The sequence below is a fragment of the Dipodomys spectabilis genome, unplaced genomic scaffold (genome assembly GCF_019054845.1).
Source record: "Dipodomys spectabilis isolate Male_0828 unplaced genomic scaffold, ASM1905484v1 ptg000001l, whole genome shotgun sequence".
NCBI classification, from domain to species: Eukaryota; Metazoa; Chordata; class Mammalia; order Rodentia; family Heteromyidae; genus Dipodomys; species Dipodomys spectabilis.
Genome location: NW_024870678.1, coordinates 4,918,709 through 4,940,051, shown reverse-complemented (window position 1 = coordinate 4,940,051; position 21,343 = coordinate 4,918,709). Strand labels below are relative to the sequence as shown.

Genomic DNA, 21,343 nt, shown 5'->3' with positions numbered 1-21,343 from the left:
AAGAGACTGACTGTTCATCTAATACTTCTTATCTCTTAAACACAGGAGTCAAGATGTTGACCATTTTGCTGCCTGTTTCATTCAAATAGTTTGGGTTGAACATAATTCACCTCTCAAAGCTATGTAATAGAGGAATTAAGTTCACGCAGTTCTCTATGTGAACACTGCTGTGTGTTATGTGAGGATTTTTGTACCAGAAGGGCATGCTACCATGTTGAGAGAATATGGGAAAAACCATCAGAGGACATGTTCTGGGACTAGCAAAGGAACAGCAGTGGTGAAGCAAACATCTTGAGAATCCAACCACAGCACCCTAAGCCCAGATGTGATTTCATCCTAAGGACTATAGACATCAGAACTGCACTGTGACCACTGCACTGAGTGAGGGAGGGTCGATTTTATGTGAATGGAACAACTAGCGTTTATAACGTGCAACTCTGTGATGACAGTTTCTCATCCTGCCTGTCCCTTTCATGCCTGAGAGTCAATGCTCTCATTTACTGGTGATGTCCATACAGGTCTCCCTTTCCATTTTGGCCTTGTCCTAACCATTCTCTGCTCTAACACCAAAGAGGAACGTCCAAAAATGTAGGTGTTGAGCTTGACATTGATGGCTCATGTCTGTTATCCTAGCTACTCAGCAGATCCTCAGATCTGAGGATTATGGCTCAAAGCCAGCCTGGGCAGGAAAGTCTATGAGACTCCTATCTCCAATCAACCACTAAAAAACTGTAAGTGGAGCTATGGCTCAAAGTGGTAGAGCACTAGCCTTGAGCACAAAAGCTCAGGGACAGTGCCCAGGCTCTGAGTTCAAGCCCCATGACTGAGAAAAAAAATGTAGGTCAAATCTGTCTCTAGATTTAAAAATTTTAAATGTTGTGCCTTTTTCCCATTGACTATATATCTACCTTTCTTAGGCTAACCTTTAAGGCCTCCCAGAAAAGGCCTGTACCCATTTGCTCAGTCTTCTTTCCTATCATCCTGTGTTCTGCTTTGACAGTAATGGGCCACTTCAACAGTCCCTCATATGTGCTATGTTTTCCCATGTATCTGTGCCTTTGCCAGTTCTGTTCTCTAAACTGTCAGTCTAGTGACTCTCACTTATCCTTACCTTCCTCCAATCTCTCCAGCCTCCCTTGAGACCTCTCTAGCCCCATGCCGATATATTTCATCATCCCTCTTGTGAGAGCACTTAATTACATAGTACTTTGAATCAATGGTATGTGGTTGGTAGTGCAGAAAATAATTGTTTAGAATTACTGGAGCATGGTGATATAAAAAACAGACCAATCTCTAGTTGGTTTTATTATTGTTCTTAAATCCCCTTCAGACAATTGTCTAATTGCCTGAGCTCAAGACAGACTGCTTCTGCCTAGAAAATAGGTTATGTATGTTTTGCTTCCATTAGAGATTTTGAGGACCTTAAGTCAGTTACTGTGTCTTTCTCAATGGGTAGCCTCAGTGCACAACAGTATGCCTGACTTATACCAGGTGCTGATTCTAAACTTATCCTATAATTTCCAAAGGGGTCCAGCTCAAAGTCAAGACCGAAGGCCTTAGAATATACTAAAGGCTCTATGGGATACATCCCTTCCACTCCCAGCCTTTCTCACCCACTCACTCGGCTCTAGAAACACTATCCTTCCTTCCTTCCTTCCTTCCTTCCTTCCTTCCTTCCTTCCTTCCTTCTTTCTTTCTTTCTTTCTTTCTTTCTTTCCTTTCCTTCTTTTTTGGTACTTTGATTTGAACTCAGGACATCATGCTTGATAGGGAAGTGTTCCGTCATTCCATCCCCTTCTTTTATTATTTTTATTTTGGGGGTCCATTCGTGGGGCCTGAACTCTGGGCCTGGGCGCTGTCCCTCAGCTCTTCAGCTCAAGGCTAGTACTCTTCCACTTGAGCCACAGCACTACTTTGGCTTTTTTTTTCTGCTTATGTGGTGCTGAGGAATCAAACCCAGGGCCTCAGGCATGCAAGGCAAATGCTCTACCAATGAGCTACCTTCCCAGCCCTCATTCCACCCCTTCTACCTTGTTGCCTCTAAACAGACTCTGGCACATACTCCTACCACAGGCTCTTTGCACTGGCTCTTCTTTTACCCTTCCCCTAGTGCTCCCAAGGCCCTTTCTCTGTTTAATTTTACTCCACAGCACCTATTACTATTGAACACACTACCCATTTTCCATAATTATTATCTGCCTCTTCTCACAAGAAGGTCTACACTGACTTAAGGTCCTAAATCAGAAACTGCATCCCCCCCCATTCACTCCCCACACAGAACCCCACAATTACTGAGTCTGCTTTTGTTTGATAACTGAGATCTGATCAGCGCCTTCTACTGCAGGCCAGATCTGGGGCTGGACTGAGAGGATAATGAATTAGATTAAGCCCATAGCCTTGGCATCGTTCTCCTGAAGTCACGGGGGAATTCACATCACTCTCTGTGACCCCTGTCCTACCCCTTTTATGTGAGGGTGGTGAAAAGCATGTTGAAATGCACAGGGCAGGTAGCCTGGGAGACTGACAGAAAATGCGATGCACATGTGGTTTCCATAATGAGATCCACAGCTCATACCCAAAGCCAAGAGCATTTCACATGTTAAATCCCTCCAAAAGCAGAACAGCACAGCTCCCAAGACAGCTTGGTAGGAAACATCTATGAAGGGAAAGCTAGAGAGCTTTGGGAATGAGCCTGGGATCTGGAAACCAGGTTTTTCCTCCAATGACCTTTGCTCCTGTCATTCTCTCTCCCACAGGAGCATGTGCCCACTTGGCTTCAGAACACTCATGTTTACAGTTGGCCCAAGAATAAGAAAAACATCCTGCTGCGTCTGCTCAGAGAGGAGGAGTATGTGGCTCCTCCCAGGGGGCCTCTGCCCACTCTTCAGGTGGTACCACTGTGACACTAGCTATTCCCACATCACTGGGGCCATGGCGAGAGCTGTGAGAGCATTCTTGTAGCTGAGGCTGGTTGGTGGCACTCAGTTTCTCAGTCCCTCCTTGGGTCTCAGAGAAAAAAAAAACAACTTGTTCTGCAGCGTACTCTGCCTCTGGAGACGACTGACTAGCTGCTCTGCATTCTCTGCTTTCTAAAAAACCTACAAGGTGCCTGTGACCAACATCTCCCTGCCTGATGGATCCGTTCTGGGCCTCACAGTGCTTAGAAAATGAAAGTGAAGTGGCAGCAAATGTGCCATACTCTACTCTCTCGCGATACTTTTATGAGCAGGCCATATGCTGGGGGGCGGGGTGTGGTCATCAGACCATACTGATTCTTGTTCAAATAATAAAATGTTTACTCTTTTGTAAGAGTGTGCTTTACTTATCTCTCTGGCGATCAGTCATATATTAATTCATAATGAGACAGGCAGTTGTTTTTTGGGCCATCTACAAAGTTGCTTAGATATAATATTAGATAAATGTAAGACCTCCGCCAAGAAAGAATTAAAGTGAGAGAGTAAACAACATCTTTGACATAATGATTATGAAAGCTTTATTCGCACAGTTGATGTTTTTAACAAAATGGTTTTGTATAACACATGACCAGGATTCTAAACATCGTGACTGGGCTGGGGGGAGGCATGAAGCTCAGTAGTAGAGTTTTTCCTAGCATTTGGGGGTTACTGGGTTTAAGCCCCAGCACTGTAAGAAAAACAAAACCCTGTAATTATGGATCTTGGGGTCTGTGTATGTAAAGTATTTGAGTATGTGTATGAAGTGACAGATATATAATACAGGCAAAAGCTATAGTTTAGAAGTCCTGTTTTCTAGTCTTGCTTCTATCCCTAACTCCTGTTTACTGTTACTAAGTCTCTTTTACATTTCCTAGTATCTGCAAACTCCAATGACATGGGTAAAGTGTCTTGAATGATCCTAAAACATTTTAGGTCCGGCATCTAAATTCCAAATACTCTTTTAAGGACTGAGTTTTCATTTTCATAATCATATCTCCTAAGATATAAATTTATAGTTTCTTTAAAAAATGTTTTAAAGTTTCTTTTTTAGTAATGCATAAAACATAAATTATATATTTAATGACTATATTTTCTTGAGAGACATTTTCTTTCTCCTTTAAAGTATCTTTAATAATACCCATAAGAGAGCTGGGAAGGTGGCTCAGTGGTAGAGCGCTTGCCTTGCATGCATGGGGCCCTGGGTTCAATTCCTCAGCACCACATAAGCAAAAAAACAAAAACAAAAAAAAACCCCAATAATACCCGTAAGCTAATAAAAATTTGGCACATCTGATTTCCACATCTAAAATATGTATACATGTATATAAAAATATAAACAAATTGTAAAGCGAGGTAGATAGCTTTGTAGCTCATGAGAATAGATCAATATGAGGACTTTATGTAGATAAGAGCTACTGCTTCCTCTTGTTCATCTACCTAGCTTCTTAAGCAAGTCTCAGCTTTGCTACAGATAGCTCAACCCTTGTGCCATCACAGGAAAGGACACATATTTTTCAAGTATAAATAAGAAAAATTGCTAATGAATTACAAAGAATACTAGTTCCATTCACTTTATAATGTAGACATCCACTTAGTAAATATCTGATTTCTATAAAAGGGAAAGATTAGCTGGGTACCAGTGTCTCACACCTGTAATCCTAGCTTCTCGGGAGGCTGAGATCTGAGGATCATGGATTAAAGCCAGCCTGGGCAGGAAAAGTCTGTGAGACTCTTATATCCAATAAACCACTCAGAAAACTAGAATTGGCACTGTGGCTCAAGTGATAGAGCATTAGCCTTGAGCTGAAGAGCTGAGGGACAGTGCCCAGACCCAGAGTTTAAGCACTACGACTGACAAACAAATAAATGGGGAAGATGGGTTGGGAACCTAGCTCATGTGGTAACGTACCTTCCTAGCAAGTGTGAAATCCTGAGTTCAAATCCCTGTGTGGTATAAGTGAATGAATGAATAAATAAATAAAAGAAAACAAAAAGTAGCATAACCTAAGTATTCATTTGTAAGATTTTATGAAAAGAACCTTTATTTCTGTAGCAGTCAAGCTGTGATAGAATTCATAATCTAGTTTGGTCAACTCAAAATTCACAGAAAATATCCCTAACACAAATTTCAGGTCTTCTTTATCTTGTTTTAATTTTTTGTTTTGGACTGCATTGACAACATTACTAAGGATTCTATCCAATTATAGAAATAAGATGACATCAGCAATTATTATTCTTAACTGTTTCTAGTTTGCAATGTGATGTTCTTACTACCCCCTTTAGAGACTGGTCCTAAACTACCATCCACTAGTTCTTTCTACTCTTCCTATCCCAGGTGCCTAGTGTTCCACAAAATGTCATTACAGTCCTACAGGTGGTGTCACTGGAAGCAAAAACAAAACACACACACACACACACACACACACAGACACACACACACACACACACACACACACACACACACACACACACACACACACACACACACACACACACATAGAGCCACCTGACTAACTGATGACAGTTTGTTCCCTGAAGTTTCAAGGAAACCTGATGACCACCAACATCAAAGAGATTTTTAACAACTATTTTAGAGCACTGACAGATTAACACTTGGTTTATTTAGACATTATCCTGGCCCTCATGTATTCAGCTGTAGATATTTTGGGGATGAAGTGAAGGAGGACTGACAGTAAAAAATGACTTTGTATTTTCACCCTTAGGCTTTACTATACTTGAACTTATTTCTGGGGCTGGGTATGAGGAATGCAAAGTTTAGATTCTTATTTAATATTTAGTTGCTGATTTCAAGTTTTAAATGTAATTTTTTTAATTTTAGTAGTTAGTTTAGAAATACTTGCTTGTCTGGTTTAACTTCTGTTTTTCAAAGACATCTCCATACATGGCTATATTCAAAATATTATCCTATTTCTCAGCATAGCACTCAGAAAAAAATGCTGTTTGTGCCATTTTGTTTCTTTTTTTTTTTTTTTTTTTTTTTTTATTTTTATTGTAAAGCTACTATACAGAGGGTCACAGTTACATGAGTGAGGTTATGAGTACACTTCCTCTTGAACATTGTTACCCCCTCCATTGTTTTCCCCCTACCATCCCCTCCCTCCCTCCCTTCCCCGAGGTTCTTTTTTTTTTTTTTTTTTTTTTTTTTTGATTGTGATTAAATGATTACATAATTTCAAAGTCACAAGTTCATTCTAACTTCCCTGGAGCAAATTGTCTACCACAGTCTGTAATATATAACAGTGTTCACATGTTATATACCATATTTGTGATCAGCAGCATGAGGATATTTAGTAGTGGTTCAACCAGATGAGCGGGAGTTCTTTGTTTCTTAAGTCCTGTTAGTTTTGTCGTATCACTAACCTTTTGGATTTAGCATCCACTTATGAGGGAGACCATGTACCGTTTGTCTCTTCGTTCTTGGCTTACCTCGCTCAACATGATTCCTTCTAGCTCCATCCATTTCCCTGCAAATGCCATTATTTTGTCATTTCTAATGGCTGCATAATATTCCATTGTGTATAGATACCACAATTTTTGGATCCATTCATCTGTGGTGGGGCACCTAGGTTGTTTCCATATCCTAGCTATTGCGAACAGTGCTGCAATAAACATGGAGGTGCACGTGTCCTTGTATATTGGTTCCTGTTGTTCAGGGTAGATGCCTAGAAGTGGTATGAATGGGTCGTAAGGGAGGTCAATCTTTAGCTTTCTAAGGACCCTCCAGACTGCTTTCCAAAGTGGTTGTATAAGTGTACATTCCCACCAGCAGTGTAATAGGGTTCCTCTTTCTCCACATCCCCTCCAGCATTTGTCGTTGGCTGATTTGTGGATGTGGGACATTCTGACTGGGGTAAGGTGGTATCTCAGGGTTGTCTTTATTTGCATTTCCTTCACCACCAGGGATGATGAACATTTCCTCATGTGTTTCTTTGCCATTTTTATTTCTTCATTTGAGAAGTCCCTCTTTAGTTCCCTTGCCCATTTAGTAATTGGTTTGTTAGGTTTGGGAGGGATTAGTTTCTTGAGTTCCCTGTATATACAGGATGTTAACCCCTTGTCTGATATATTGCTGGTAAATATTTTTTCCCAATTAGTTGGTTGTCTTTCTAGCTTAGTTGCGATAGATTTAGCTGTGCAGAAGCTTTTTATTTTAAGGTAGTCCCATTTGTCGAGTCTCTCTCCAACTTGTTGTGACCCTGGGACTCTGTTCAGGAAGTTCCTTCCTGTGCCTATTAGTTCAAGTGTCTCTCCTACTCTGTCCTGCAGTAGTTTCAGAGATTCAGGTTTAATGTTAAGGTCTTTAATCCATTTTGAGTTGATGTTGGTGCATGGTGATAGGCTGGGGTCCACTTTTAGTTTTCTGCATGTGGCTGCCCAGTTTTCCCAGCACCAGCGGTTGAAGAGGCTGTGTTTCTTCCATTGTATGTCTTTGGCTCCTTTGTCGAATATCAGCTGGCTGTAGGCCTGTGGATTTATATCTGGATCTTCTATTCTGTTCCATTGGTCTTCGGGTCTGTTTTTGTGCCAGTACCATGCTGTCTTTGTGATTATAGCTCTGTAGTAGAGTTTGAAGTTCGGCATGGATAGCCCTCCCATATTGTCTTTATCCCCTAGAATTGTTTTGGCTATTCTAGGTCTTTTGTTGTTCCATATAAATTTTTGGACTGTTTTCTGTATTTCAGTGATGTACGTCATTGGGATTTTAATAGGAATTGCATTGAATTTGTATATTAATTTTGGAAGTATCACCATCTTTACTATATTAAGTCGGCCTATCCAGGAGCATGGGAGGTCTTTCCATTTCCTAGTGTCTTCTGCAATTTCTTTCTTTAACTTTTTATAGTTCTCATTAAATAGTTCTTTTACATCTTTGGTTAGGTTAATTCCTAAATATTTTATTTTTTGGGAGGTTATTGTGAATGGGGTTGCTCCCTTTATTTCCCTCTCTTCCTGTGCGTTATCAGTGTATAGGAAGGCAACTGATTTTTGTGGGTTTATTTTGTATCCTGCTATTTTGCCGAAGTGACTTATGATTTCTAAAAGTTTGGGGATGGAGTTTTTGGGATCGTGGAGGTATAGTATCATGTCGTCTGCAAAAAGGGATAGTTTCACTTCTTCTTTCCCTATGCGGATCCCTTTAATGTCTTTTTCTTGCCTTATTGCCCTGGCTAAGGGTTCTAGGACTATGTTGAAGAGGAGTGGAGACAGTGGACATCCTTGCCTTGTTCCTGTTTTTAGGAGGATTGGTTGTAGCTTTTCCCCATTAAGTATAATATTGGCTATTGGTCTGTCATAAATGGCTTTTATTGTTTTTAGAAATGTTCCTTCTATTCCTATTTTCTCCAGAGCTTTTAGCATGAATGAATGTTGAATTTTATCAAAGGCCTTTTCTGCATCTGTGGCGATAATCATGTGATTCTTGACCTTGGCTCTGTTGATATGCTGGATTACATTTATTGACTTACGTATGTTAAACCATCCCTGTGTCTCTGGGATGAAGCCTACCTGATCATAGTGTATTATTTTTTTTATGTGTTTCTGGATTCTGTTAGCTAGAATCTTGTTAAGGATCTTTGCATCTGTGTTCATCAAGGAGATTGGCCTGTAATTCTCCTTTTTGGTTGGGTCTTTGCCTGGTTTGGGGATGAGTGTGATATTGGCTTCGTAGAATGAGTTTGGGATAGCTCCCTCCTTCTCTGTTTCTCTGAAGAGCTTGAGGAGTATGGGTATTAGTTCTTCTTTAAAGGTCTTATAGAATTCTGCTGTGAATCCATCTGGTCCTGGGCTTTTTTTTGTTGGAAGACTTTTGATAGCTTCCTGTATCTCATTATAGGATATTGGCTTATTTAATTGGTTAACTTCTTCTTTGCTCAGTTTGGGTAACTTGTATTTCTCTAAAAATGCATCCATTTCCGCCAGATTTTCTTCCTTTAGAGAGTATAGCTTTTGAAAGTAGTCTGTTAGAATTGTTTGGATATCTTGGGTACGTGTTGTGATGTTTCCCGTGGCATCCCTAATCCTATTAATATGGGTTTCCTCTCTTCTTTTTTTAATTAATCTTGCCAACGGGCCATCAATTTTGTTTATTTTTTCAAAGAACCAGCTTTTTGTTTGGTTTATTTTGGTTATGGTTTTCTGATTTTCTAATTGGTTAATCTCTGCTCTCAATTTGGTTATCTGGCTTCGTCTAGTAGCTTTAGGTCCCATTTTTTCTTGTTTTTCTAGCTGTTTTAGTTGCAACATGAGATTATTTACTTGGTCTGTCTCCATTCTCTTGATGTGGGCACTGAGGGCAATAAATTTGCCCCTCAGGACTGCTTTTGCTGTGTCCCACAAGTTTCTTTGTGAGGTGTTTTCATTTTCATTGAGTTCTAGGAAATGCTTTATTTCTTCTCTGATCTCTTCTGTTACCCAGGCCTTGTTAAGGAGTGTGCTGTTCAATTTCCATGTATTAGAGAAATTTCTGCGGTATGCTTTGTTATTGAGAGCTAGCTTGATTCCACTGTGGTCAGATAGGATACAGGGGATTATGTCGATCCCTTTGTATTTGCTTAAGTTCCTTGAATGAACTATGATATGGTCTATTTTGGAGAAAGTTCCATGAGCTGCTGAGAAGAATGTGTACTGTGTTGTTTTAGGGTGAAATACTCGGTAGATGTCAGTTAATTCCGCTTGAAGTATGGCCTCACTTAATTCGGTAGCTTCTTTGCCAATCCTCTGGTTGGTAGACCTGTCCTTTGGTGAGAGTGGCGTGTTAAAGTCTCCTAGTATTATCGTATTGGGATCTATTTTATTCTGTAAGTTTGAGAGCATTTGTTTAACATATCTGGGTGCACCGATATTTGGGGCATATAAGTTGATGATGGTTATATCCTCCTCTTGGATTGTTCCCTTTATTAATATGTAATGTCCGTCCTTGTCTTTCTGTACTGATTTTAATGAAAAGTTTATTTTGTCAGATATCAGGATAGCTACACCTGCTTTCTTATTGGGGGAATTTGATTGGTAGATCCTTTTCCACCCCTTCACTCTGAGTTTGTTTGTATGTTTGGCTGAGAGGTGGGTCTCCTGAAGGCAACAGATGGATGGGTCTTGTTTTCTGATCCAGTCCTCAGTTCGTTTTCTTTTAATTGGCGAATTCAGCCCATTTATATTAAGAGAAAGTATAGAGAGATGCATTGTTGTCCCTGCCATTCCGTTTTCCTAAGTTTTTCTTCTTTCCTTTCCTCCTGTGCTTGCTCAGTTAGACTTTGAGTAATGCCTGTTTGGGGCAGGTCCCAGTTCCTGGTTGCTTTCTTCAGGTTGTGTCCCCCCTCTTAGAATTCTTTGTAATGCTGGCTTAATGTTTATGTATTCATTTAGTTTTTCTTTGCTATTAAAAGTTTTCAGTTCTCCATCGAATGTGAATGCTAGCTTTGCCGGGTATATCAGTCTGGGTTGGCAGTTATTGGCTCTCAGGGCTCGTATGGTGCTTTCCCAGGCTTTTCTTGCATTCATTGTTTGTGTGGAGAGATCTGCAGTGATTCTAATTTTTTTCCCGTTGTAGTGTAGCTCCTTCTTCATTTTTGCTGCATGCAGGATTGTTTCCTTATTATTCAGATCCATCATTGTTACTATTATGTGCCTAGAAGTGTTTCTCCTGGGATCTTGCTTGTTGGGTGTTCGATAAGCTTTTGTGATGTAGTTAAGATGGTCGTTTTTGAGGTGGGGAAAATTTTCATTGACTATCTTGTTGAATAGGTGTTGCATTCCCTTGCTCTGGAATTCCTCACCTTCGTCCACTCCGATTATGCGAAGGTTAAATTTTTTAGCATTATCTGCTTGCTCTTGAATTTCCCTTTGATTTAATTTGAGTGATTTTTCCATATCTGTCACTTTTTGGTCCAGTTGGTGTATTCTGTCTTCTGTATCTGACACTCTACCTTCCATTTCATTCACTCTGTTGACCGTGGCTTCTATTGTGGTTTGCATGGTGGAAATGGATCCCTTTATGGATTCAATGTTGGTTCTCAGAGTACTGATCTCACCTCTCAATGAGGTGATATCAGTATGCATTACCTCTAATTTGGCGTTTATCTCACTTCTTACTGAGGTTTGTGCAGCTTCTATTTTTGCATCCAATTTTTGTTTGATATCCTGTATATCTTTTGATAGTTCATCCTTGTGCTCTTTCAATTTCTGATCCATTTCTCGCTTTATTTCTTGAGTCATTGCCTCCAGCAACCCTTGGATGTAGTTTTTGTCTTCCATTCCTGCTTTGCTCCCACTGGGGCTCTCCCCTGCGTGGCTGCTGGCTTTTGAGGTGAGCTTGCTGTCCTGGGTAGTGGTAAACCTTGTGATTTTTCTCTGTGATTTTCGCATGGGGGTTCAGGAGACTGCTCTTCAATCTTGTTTTGGTGTGTCTGTCTTTGCTTGGTTGCTGATTCTCTATTGGTAGAGAGAGTCTGTGTCTGATCTGGATTCTGTTGGGAGCCTATTTCCAGCTGCTATTCACTTAGGATTCTCAGCTCTCTGCTGTAGCAATTCCCGCCTTTGGAAGGGTTGAGCAGCCTAGACTGCTTGTGTTTGCTCCTGCGGGTGCTCTTGGGAAGATCAGATGCTCTGGATGCACTCTCCCAAATACTGGAGTCTGCTATGGGCTCCTGATGTGTTTTTGTTTGTTTTGGGCTGGTTGTGGGCTTGAACTCTAGGTTTGGGTGCTGTCCCTCAGCTCTTCAGCTCAGGGCTGGCACCCTACCATTTGAGCCACAGCCCCACTTCTGACCCTTTTTGCTTTGTTCAGGCGCCGGTCCCCTGGCCTGGTTCCGGCCCCAGCCTGGAGCGCGCTCGTTAGGCCTGTGCTAATGTGTATACCACCTTGGTTATGCAGCCTGGAGGACACAGTTCAAATTTCTTCTACTGTTGGTAGTCTTGACCCAGGGGCACTGTTCCTGGCTTGAGCATTTAAGCTCCCTTCCCGGGGCGCTCTTGCTCTGGCCTGGCCAGCAGAGTGTGCTCCACCGGCTGGTGGGGCTCTCGAACAGTTCCCAGTTTTAGTGGGTCCTGTGGTCCGGGTGTTGGGGGGGTAGGGAGTCTAGGTCAGGGTCTGGGGATTCCCTCCAGCTCTGGTCTCCCTTGATGGATTCCCTGTCCCCTGATGGGTACTCACCCTGTAGGTCGTCAGTTGTTGTTGCAGTCCGTCAGTTGTTGTTGCAGTCCGAGTTCAGTTGGGGTGGTTGCGGGCTGGGTTGGGCGGCCCCCCGCCGGGTCGTTGCGATCGCGTCAGGTCCCTTTGTGGCGCTGCTGGTGCCGGGCGGCTTTGGCGGGATGGAGCCTCTCTGCTCCGGTGGAGAGTGATGGGTGGGGTGGGATCCTCCTGAAGACTCCCGGCTGGTAGGTTTCTCTGTTCCTGGCGATCCGCTGTTCTGCAATCCGGTACCTGGTGATCTGCAAGCAGCCCCCTGTGTCTCTGTGGCTCCGGCAGCCCCCGCCGGGCCGGCTGGCCGGCGGCTTGGCGCACTGCCGCGCGGCCAGTAAAGGTTGGGGGAGGGGTCTTCGCTCTTCTCTGTTCTGAAATTCTTCTTTTCCTCTCTTTCTTTTTTTGTTATTTTCCACCTCTGGTTTTTCTCTGAGTGTTCGTCTTTTTGTTGTTGTCGGTCTCTTGGGGAGATTAAAGGTTGGAACTCGAACTCTCTTTTTGGTTGGAGAGAGCTGTGGCGTTTCCCTACTGCCCCGTCGCCATCTTGAGAACTCTCCCATTTTGTTTCTTATTAAATAAATCTCTTTAAAAACTGAGTTTCTCTCAGAGTCATCTCAGCAAGGGGTGAAAGCTCTCTATCTGGAACATTCCATCCTTGTTTTATGATGTCTTTCCAAGAGCATTTTCTCCCTCTCTTCTTTTTTTCTATTTTTGAGACAGGTTTCACTGTATAGCCCAAGTTGGCCTTGAATAATTTGATCCTCCTGTCTCAGCCTCCCTAGTGCTGGGATTATAGGCATGCACCATCATGCCCAACCCAAAAACATTTTTCTTTAACCCCAGCTACTTGGTCAACCATCCTATCCACTTTGCCAAACATTCCATTGTCACCATCACCTTTGCCAAATGGATTGCAAATCCTGTGACCACTGGGAAATGAGCCAGAGAGAGTTGCTTAAAACTCACTGACTTTCTGCTTCTTCTTAATTAATCAAGAAGAATCAGTGGGACCCACATCCTAGTAGTAAATGAAAAGAAAACGCTGTTGCAATGTAGAGGGGGAAAAAATCCCACAAAGAAAAAAAGGCCTGTCATCCCAGAGATTGATGAACTCTTTTTCAAAACAATTTTTATAAGAACACTAACTAAACAACAACAGAAATAAGAAGGAAGAAAGAAAGTACCAAAACAAACTCTTAGAAGATTTATATCTGTGATGGAACTTCCAGTCTGGAAGCAACCCTAGAAATGACACAGTGTTGTATTATGCAGAGCCCAGAAAAACATGGTTTATCAAAGGTTGCTCCAGGGCCAGAATCTGGGTAATCTTCCCAGATTGCAGATATTGACTAGTGAGCCTAAAAAGCTTTCTGAGTTTTGATGGGAGCTTTGCTCCATAAATGACCCAATATCTCTCTGAGGTAAATGGAGCCTGGTAAATGTGGGAGGCCTAAGGGAAGATGTACCTTGTCCTCTGGTGGCTGGAGGATTAAATGATCATGTTGCAAACTTGTTCTGTGAACAGTTCTTCTGGGAATTAATTATTACTGTGATTATATGGAGTATGGCTTTTCTTGAATTGGTTTGGCCTATTTATTTTGTACTGGTATTATGTGAAACCAAGGCACTCCTTAAAAGATCCTGATGCTTTCCTGAAACTTACAGATAAAATCTAGTACAACTTAGATCAATTTCTTTTAGTTTTATCTGGCCAATTTCAAACACATCAACAGTGAAAAGGATTTTTTTTTTTTAGTTTTAAATGCTATGATATTCATCTTTCTCTCCCATTTCTGACTACAAAGGTGGCACTTGTTGGAACAGTAAGAAGCCTTTTACAACATGTGCATTAGTATTCAGCTGGAGAAATGGGAAATGTACAGATCATGCTAACTCTCTTTTGGGTGGGGTGAGGCACCAGGCAGGATACCCTTTATCAGAAGGCCTATCAATAGCACAAAACAACCTCGTTCAGGCAGTCAGTTGGCTTTCTTAGAGGCCATATGTCCAAGCAGAGTAACACGTTCCTAACGTCATACTGACTTGTTCCCATTTCTACTGGAAAATGTTTTCAATTAGAATCACAGTATAGTTAGTGGGAAGTGGGTGGCTTTCAGCCTATTCTATAGGAGCCGCAGTCCCCATCATCTATGACTAGCTTTGCTCTTAAGTTCTTAGCCTCAAGATAAGCAGGTGGGACCTATAAGAGTCAGTCAGAAGTTGAATTTTCTGATGAGCTTTTCAGGGAGCCCAGGACCATGGGTGTAGGTTATGTTTATTCAGATGATTAGGAAGTGCTATTTAAGCCTTTGCTAAAACACAATGACTTTGGTTCAAAGTGTACCTGGGCAAAAGTGGAGGATACAGTAGGGGCCTGCTTGCTTGTTTCTAGAAAGTCTTATATGAAAAAGTAATTACAGCCCCCAGCTCTCCCAGGGCTTGTAAACTAAAACCATAAGGGCACACATTTCTTGTCTCATGCTTGACCTCCCTCTGCTCCCTTCACTGGGAAGGCACTGCCTGTAGAAGGCAGCTGGGGAGAAAGGAAGGAGGGAGAAAGCAAACTCGAGAGGACACCTGCCTGATGGATCCCATTAGGCTTAGTGTGCAAAGCAAGTTGAGATGAAGTAGCTGCTCTGGTATGCGTCCAAAACTGCTGTTCTATTTTTAGTTCCTCCTGTGTGCTTTTTGGCCCTGAGTTGTACGCCTGGGTACCTGGATCGGCAGCAAAACATGGAACTAAGCCACTCATTTGTAAAACTGGAAGGATGGAGGCTATTGATGCCGGCTTGTTTATTGCTGACAGGGAAAAGGGACCTGGAATGTTAATGAGGATGGCGCTCTGAAGCATGCCTGCATGGTTAGCAAGGAGTTCAAAGGAGAAGGCAGACTCAGTCCTGTGCTGAACAAATGTGAACCACTGATAGAGAGAAGAAGAAATCAATTATCCTGTCGCAGGCCTCCATGTCATTGTATTGGCGTTGTTAGGAAAGGTAGGACAAGGACCAGATCTCAGAAGGAAACAAAGCCACATGGCCTTGAAGTATAACGAGTTTGCCATGGCAACTGATGGAAATGAGCCTCCCGGGCACTGAGCAGGTGTGTTATCTAACAGAATAAACATACTTCTCTCGCTCCCTGGTTTTTATAATAAAACCTGTGTTTGGATTACTTTCTCCTCCTCTTTGTTACCCAGAGAAGTTGGCTGTTGCTCAATCATTCCCAGGCTCTAGTGAGGGAAATGTAATCAGTGTTTTCAAAAGGGCTGCTTTTTGGAAAAAGGCTGGCATTAGGCTTGGCTGTCAGACTCATCACTGAGTGGCAGCTGGGCTGCTGGTACCTGACTGCCACCTTTGTCACCTTCTAGGCAATGCCCTGCACAGAAAGATGCTTGTTCTTGTGTTCATCAAGGCATGGCAGTGAAGGTCGACTTTCACACTGGCAGTGGTCAAGGCTATGTTTTTCTGAGGGAAGGAGAGATGTGTGTAGGTGAATCAGGGCCCTGACCAATTTTTAACATTTGTATTATTTAGAATATGGCCCAAGGGTTACCTGAGTGCAGGGTTACCTGACTTTTTCTACCTTGTTATCTACAAAGTCCAGGTACTCAGAAACTTAAGAGAACTTCTGTTTCCTTGAAGTTCCTCCCAAATGGGTCCTGGGTAGTAGATTCTCATGTCAGAAATGTACATGAAATGTGGAGATCTTTTTTTGAATGAAATCCTCCCAAACTAAAAAAGAAAAAGAAGTTTTTTTGAATTTTTACAGGGCCTAAAACATGATCAAGTAAAACCAGCAGATCTCATTGCTCTCATATATGACTATAAAGAAACTTTTGGCACTCTAGCTTCAAATTGCCTTTCAAACCAGGTGCTCATTCTCAACAAGCTCCTAGACAACAGTTTCTAAATACATTGTGACAAAACAGCTTGGGCAGCTGGAGCCAGCCAGCTCAAGGCAAAACTGTCAAGCAGCAGTTGATGATCAGCAGCTCTGACCCCTCCCTCCTTCTGTCTGGGTGCGTGCTATCTTCTAACAAGATGCTCAGCGTTCTCAACCCTCGCACCTCACCCCCCTCTAGCCATATCCTCCCTATCACACATACCTTGACCTTTGACCCTGGTAAAAGAAAAAAAAGTGGCTACCTGAAGAACTAATGAAGAGTTAAGATATCCACGGTAAAAAAAAGAGTTTTATGTACTAATCCTCTCAAACAAAATGGTACCAGATTTAGGTGCTAAACTTTATTCTTGCTCTTATTTTAACATACCCATCAGCTCACATTCACACTTGCTTTATACACAGATCCTACAATTACAGGAGTCTGTTACTCATTTAAAAGTTACAAATTGAGGACAAGAGCATGAAAGAAAGTTAGAGACTGAATCCCAATGGAAAAGGCAGATTGTTTGGTGATGAAAATATTTTGAAGCAGAAAACAAACCATTAAATATTCAACTTTTAAAGTAAGTACCCATGGAATATTTGCAAAAGTAATCTTGTCTGATTTTCACTCAGGTCAAACCAAAATAGCCATAACTTCAGTTACATACTGTAACAATAAACAAATCTCAGAAGTTTCCAATAATATCACAGCTCTCAAAACAACTGACTGGTCTTAAAAGTAATGTCTCAGTCATCTGGAAAAGGTTTTATTTGTTTTCTCTGTTTCCAGAAGGTCATGGTGTATCTCATGTATAAAAGCTCCCCAATGTGAAATCATTGAATGGATAACAAGCCCCATCCCAATACCCCAAGCCAGGTAAGACTCAGCTGGCCATAGAGAACATTGTCAAGGTCTCAATCCAAAGGAAAAGCCCAAGATTGACAGTTTCCAGGCACCAGAATACATTCAGCAGAGGAGTATTTAGGGCACTTCATATCATGTCTAGTGATTGCCTAATCCCCTTCTAACTCCACGTGAGCACTTTGGGAGATGCTATGAAGTGAGCAGGGAGGGTGGCATTCCAAAGTACATGGTCAAGGCCTTCCCATGTTCAGGTTCTCAAAATTCAAGATTCTGCCGGGCACCGGTGGTTCATGCCTGTAATCCTAGCTGTAATCCTAGTCCATGAGACTCTTATCTCCAATAAACCACTAGAAAAACAGAAGTGCTGCTGTGGCTCAAACGGTAGAGCACTCGCTTTGAGCTGAAGAGCGCAGGGACAGCGCCTAAGCCGAGTTCAAGCCCCATGACCAAAAAAAATAAATAAATAAAAAATTCAGTATTCTAAACGCAGTCTTTGAATATATACATATATATGCGTATTATATATAATATCCTTATTCTTTGAAAGGATACGTGAAGCAGAACTGCTGCACAATGCAGTGTGAACATGGGAGGTCTGGCTCTATGATGATACAATTTCTAATGATATTGACATCCATAAGAGAAATCAGCAGTACCCACTGCAATGAACAGATAAGTACTAGATCTTCAACTCATAACTGCCTACTATGTACAAAGAACTATAAATGGCATAAAGAAATGACACATGCTTGCTCTACAATTATTTAAAATCTAACTGGGGAGATATGACATCAGCATAGGAAATGGCCATTGTTTTATAGCAATGAGATAGCTGGTATCTTTTCTCTGCACCTCACTGAGACCAAAAATTGATATCAATTTTAAGGTCAGATCTTCAAAAACAGCAGGTGACTACAGATTTTTCCTAATAAACAGAAGATCCACTCACATCTCATTCTCATATGTACCTTTCCTCATATGTACCTTTCAGATTATTATATTCAAAGTTCCTATAAATCACCATGTAAATGAGATCAGAGGATTAAGAGACAGAATTTAAGAAATGAGCAAGTATGTAAAAGCACTGCAGAATGTGCATATTAAACCAATAAATGACAATGCAGCCTACAGGGTATCTATTACACCTCTCTAAAGAGCATCCTAGATCCATGACTGGAGAAGAGCCAGGTAACAATGTAGCAGGCAGGAAGGTGAAGATGTGCTCTTACATCACAACCTTCACAGCTGGAAAGGCACAAGGTTGGCTAGTGCTGGGATCAGGTGGGACAGAGCAAATGGATTTTTGCACTGAGCTTAGTATGATGTGGGAAATGTCTGAAGTTGAGCCTGCCAGTTAAACATTCAAACAACAGGGCAAGAAAGCAGAAAATGATAATTTGTTGGTGCAGGCAAAGAAAATCTCTGAATGAACATTGGCATTGTTCAAGTTCCTCAAACAAAATTTGGAACAGAAAACACTGACCAAGCTAAGACTGTGATGGATTATTTTTTTCTCACTCATATGATACAGCTTTTCCCCCCACCCCTCCCCAAGTCCTGCAGCTTGGACTCAGGGCCTGGGTGTTGTCCCTGAGCCTCTTTGTGCTCAAGGTTACCATTCTACTACTTGAGCCACAATGCCTCTTCTAGCTTTTTCTGAGCAGTTTATTGGAGATAAGAATCTCACAGACTTTCCTGTTCAGGCCACCTTTGAACCATGATCCTCATATCTCCACCTTCTGCGTAGCTAGAATTACAGGTGTGAGCCACCAGTGCCCAGCTGGTGTAGCTTTTAATCAGGCATACCTGGGTTTGAATTACAGATTCAACTTATAAGGTATGTGATCTTAAACAAGTTACTTTATTCTAAAAGTCTCAGCCAATAAAATTAGGACAATCGAACCCACCCCAGAGAGGTCATCAGAATAAAGGAAGAGGAAGGCTAGAAAGTTTCTATAGTACCTGGCATATAGTAAACATTCAAAAATGGAGCAATATTTCTTTCCTGTCCTTTTATTTCTTGGAATAGCATACCAGAGGAGAACATTACAGGGTTTCCAACTTGAATACAAAATTTCCTTTTATAACAATAGGTATAATGCAAACACAATACTGGGTTTCAAGTTACTTTTCGGAATACTTTCAAATCCAGGCCTGGGTGCAGTCTCTGAGCTTTTTGCTCACGGATAGCATTCTACCACTTGAGCTGCACCTCCACTTCTGGTTTTTTGGTGGCCAATTGGAGATAAGAGGCTCATGGACATTCCAGTTCTAGACCCAGATGGCTTCAAACTGTGATCTTCAGACCTCAGCTCCTGAATAGCTAGGACTACAGACATGACATGAGCCACCATTGCTCAACTTCTCCAATCTTATTTTTGATGCCCGATTATCAATCTCTAAAGTCAGGTATTATTGCAAAATTTTTATATGTATACTTTTAATCATTCTAGCCATTGCTGCCTAGAGCCCTGCTCCTTAACAAAATATTAAGAAGGCTGCCTCCAGGGGCTGGGAAGGTAGCTCAGTGGTAGAGTGCTTAACTTGCATGCATGAGGCCCTGGGTTCAATTCTTCAGCACCACATAAGCAGAAAAAGCCAGAAGTGCTGCTGTGGCTCAAGTGGTAGAGCGCTAGCCTTGAGCTGAAACTCTGATGGACAGTACCCTGGCCCAGAGTTCAGGCCCCACAACTGACCAAAAAAAAAAAAAAAGGCTGTTTCCAGATGCTGTGATTGCTCTGAGACAGACCATGGAAGATTCACAGAAATGAGGTCTCACTGTTATATTGGACACAAGCTGCTAGATAAGCTAACTATGAGAAATGCCAAGAGCACTAGTTGAGCAAACATATGATTAGTATATCTCAAAGCTATCTCAAAGCTCTTTTATTTTGTTTCAGGAACAAAGTTCCCTCCCATATTGACTTAAATAACTTTCATTATGTTTTTCCTTAAATACATACAAATATGTAATTAAATATAAAAGCTTTATAGTTGTAGCTCATTGAAAACTAACACAAAAGGAAAAAGTTATGGAGATCTGTTGCAGAACAATGAAAACATATTTAACACTAATAAACTGTATAACTTTAAAAAAAAAGGGTAGCAGCCAGGTGCTGGTGGCTCTTGCCTGTAATTCTAGCTATTTGGGAGGCTGAGGTCTGAAGATCATGATTAAAAGCTATTGAGGCAGGAAAGTCCATTAGACTCTGATCTCCAATTAACCATCAAAAAACCAGACATGGAGGAGCAAAAAACCTCAGGGACAATGCCTAGACCATGGATTGGCACGTACACACTCACTCACACAATGGTAGCAGAGTGTGGTGGTCCATGTCTGTAATCACAGCACTTGGGAGGTGGAGGCAGGAGAAATATGAGTTCAAGACCAATTTGGGCTAAATAGAAAGCTCAAGGCCAGCCTTAGCTACACAGAGAAGAAATGTCTCAAAAAGAAAACAAGCCAAAAGGGCTATAGCCCTTACAATAAGGCCCTACTTTGTGTCCCATGACTCTTAGTTTTCTTCAGCTTTCCTATGGCTTACTTCACTCTATCAATACTTCCTTGTTCTTCACCTCAAATATGCCATACTTTACTCTCATGCTTTCACTTGGAGTAAGTTGCCCTCACCAACATCGTAATGGCCCCTTCTCTATCTCTATCTTCAAATGTCACCTCATCAGAAGTGTGTGTGTGTGTGTGTGTGTGTGTGTGTGTGTGTGTGTGTGTGTGTGTGTGTTGGTACTGGGGCTTGAACTCAGGGCCTGGGCTCTGTCCCTTAGCTTTATCACCAAGGCTGGAACTCTACCACTTAAGCCATAGTGTCACTTCTGGCCTTTTGGTGATTAACAGGAGATAAGAATCTCCCTGCCTCTCCTGCTCAAGCTGGCTTTGAACTGCAATCCTCACATCTCAGCTCCTAAGTAGCTAGGAATATTGGCATGTGCCATCAGCATCTGGCTCAGAAATAATTTTTCTGGTTATGTATATCAAATAGAAATTGCCCACTGAGATACCATCTCCTTGACCTTGCCTATTTCTTCACCATCTTCATCATCATGAGAGGCAGTTCTGCCTACCAAGTGAATCTTTCCTGAACACATAGTGTGATTGTACTTTCCTACCTTTTGGAGTTGGATGTGGCTGTATGACTTGCTTTAGTCAAAGAAATGTGACTAGATGTGCCTTGTGTCACTTTCAGGAGTAAGCTTCAAAAGTCAGTGTACAATTCACTCCTCTATCTTTTCTCTCTCCCACAAAGACCAGCCAAAGTCCATGGTAATTTTGTGGGCAGCCTAGGTTCCAGTCTAAAGTGACACACAGTAGAGACCCAGCTGCCCTTTAGTGAACATGCAATACAAGTGAGAAACTTTGCTGTTTTAAACTGTTATCAAGAAACTGGGTTATTTACTGGGTTATCAGACACAACTTAACCTACC

The 21,343-nt window shown here is 41.7% G+C and overlaps 1 protein-coding gene and 1 long non-coding RNA gene across 3 annotated transcripts in view; one reads left to right on the top strand and one right to left on the bottom strand.

Annotated features, from left to right (window-relative positions):
* Traf3ip2 (TRAF3 interacting protein 2) overlaps positions 1-3,309 on the top strand; it is a 43,070-nt gene extending 39,761 nt beyond the window's left edge. For both annotated transcript variants that reach the window (XM_042697581.1, XM_042697520.1), the window contains exon 9: positions 2,757-3,309. In XM_042697581.1, the coding sequence (XP_042553515.1) occupies positions 2,757-2,903 (147 nt within the window). In that variant the 3' untranslated portion in view covers positions 2,904-3,309. The remainder of the gene's footprint in view (positions 1-2,756) is intronic.
* Positions 1-21,343, bottom strand: part of LOC122123256 — a 66,495-nt gene that overhangs the window by 19,114 nt on the left and 26,038 nt on the right. The window lies entirely within an intron of this gene.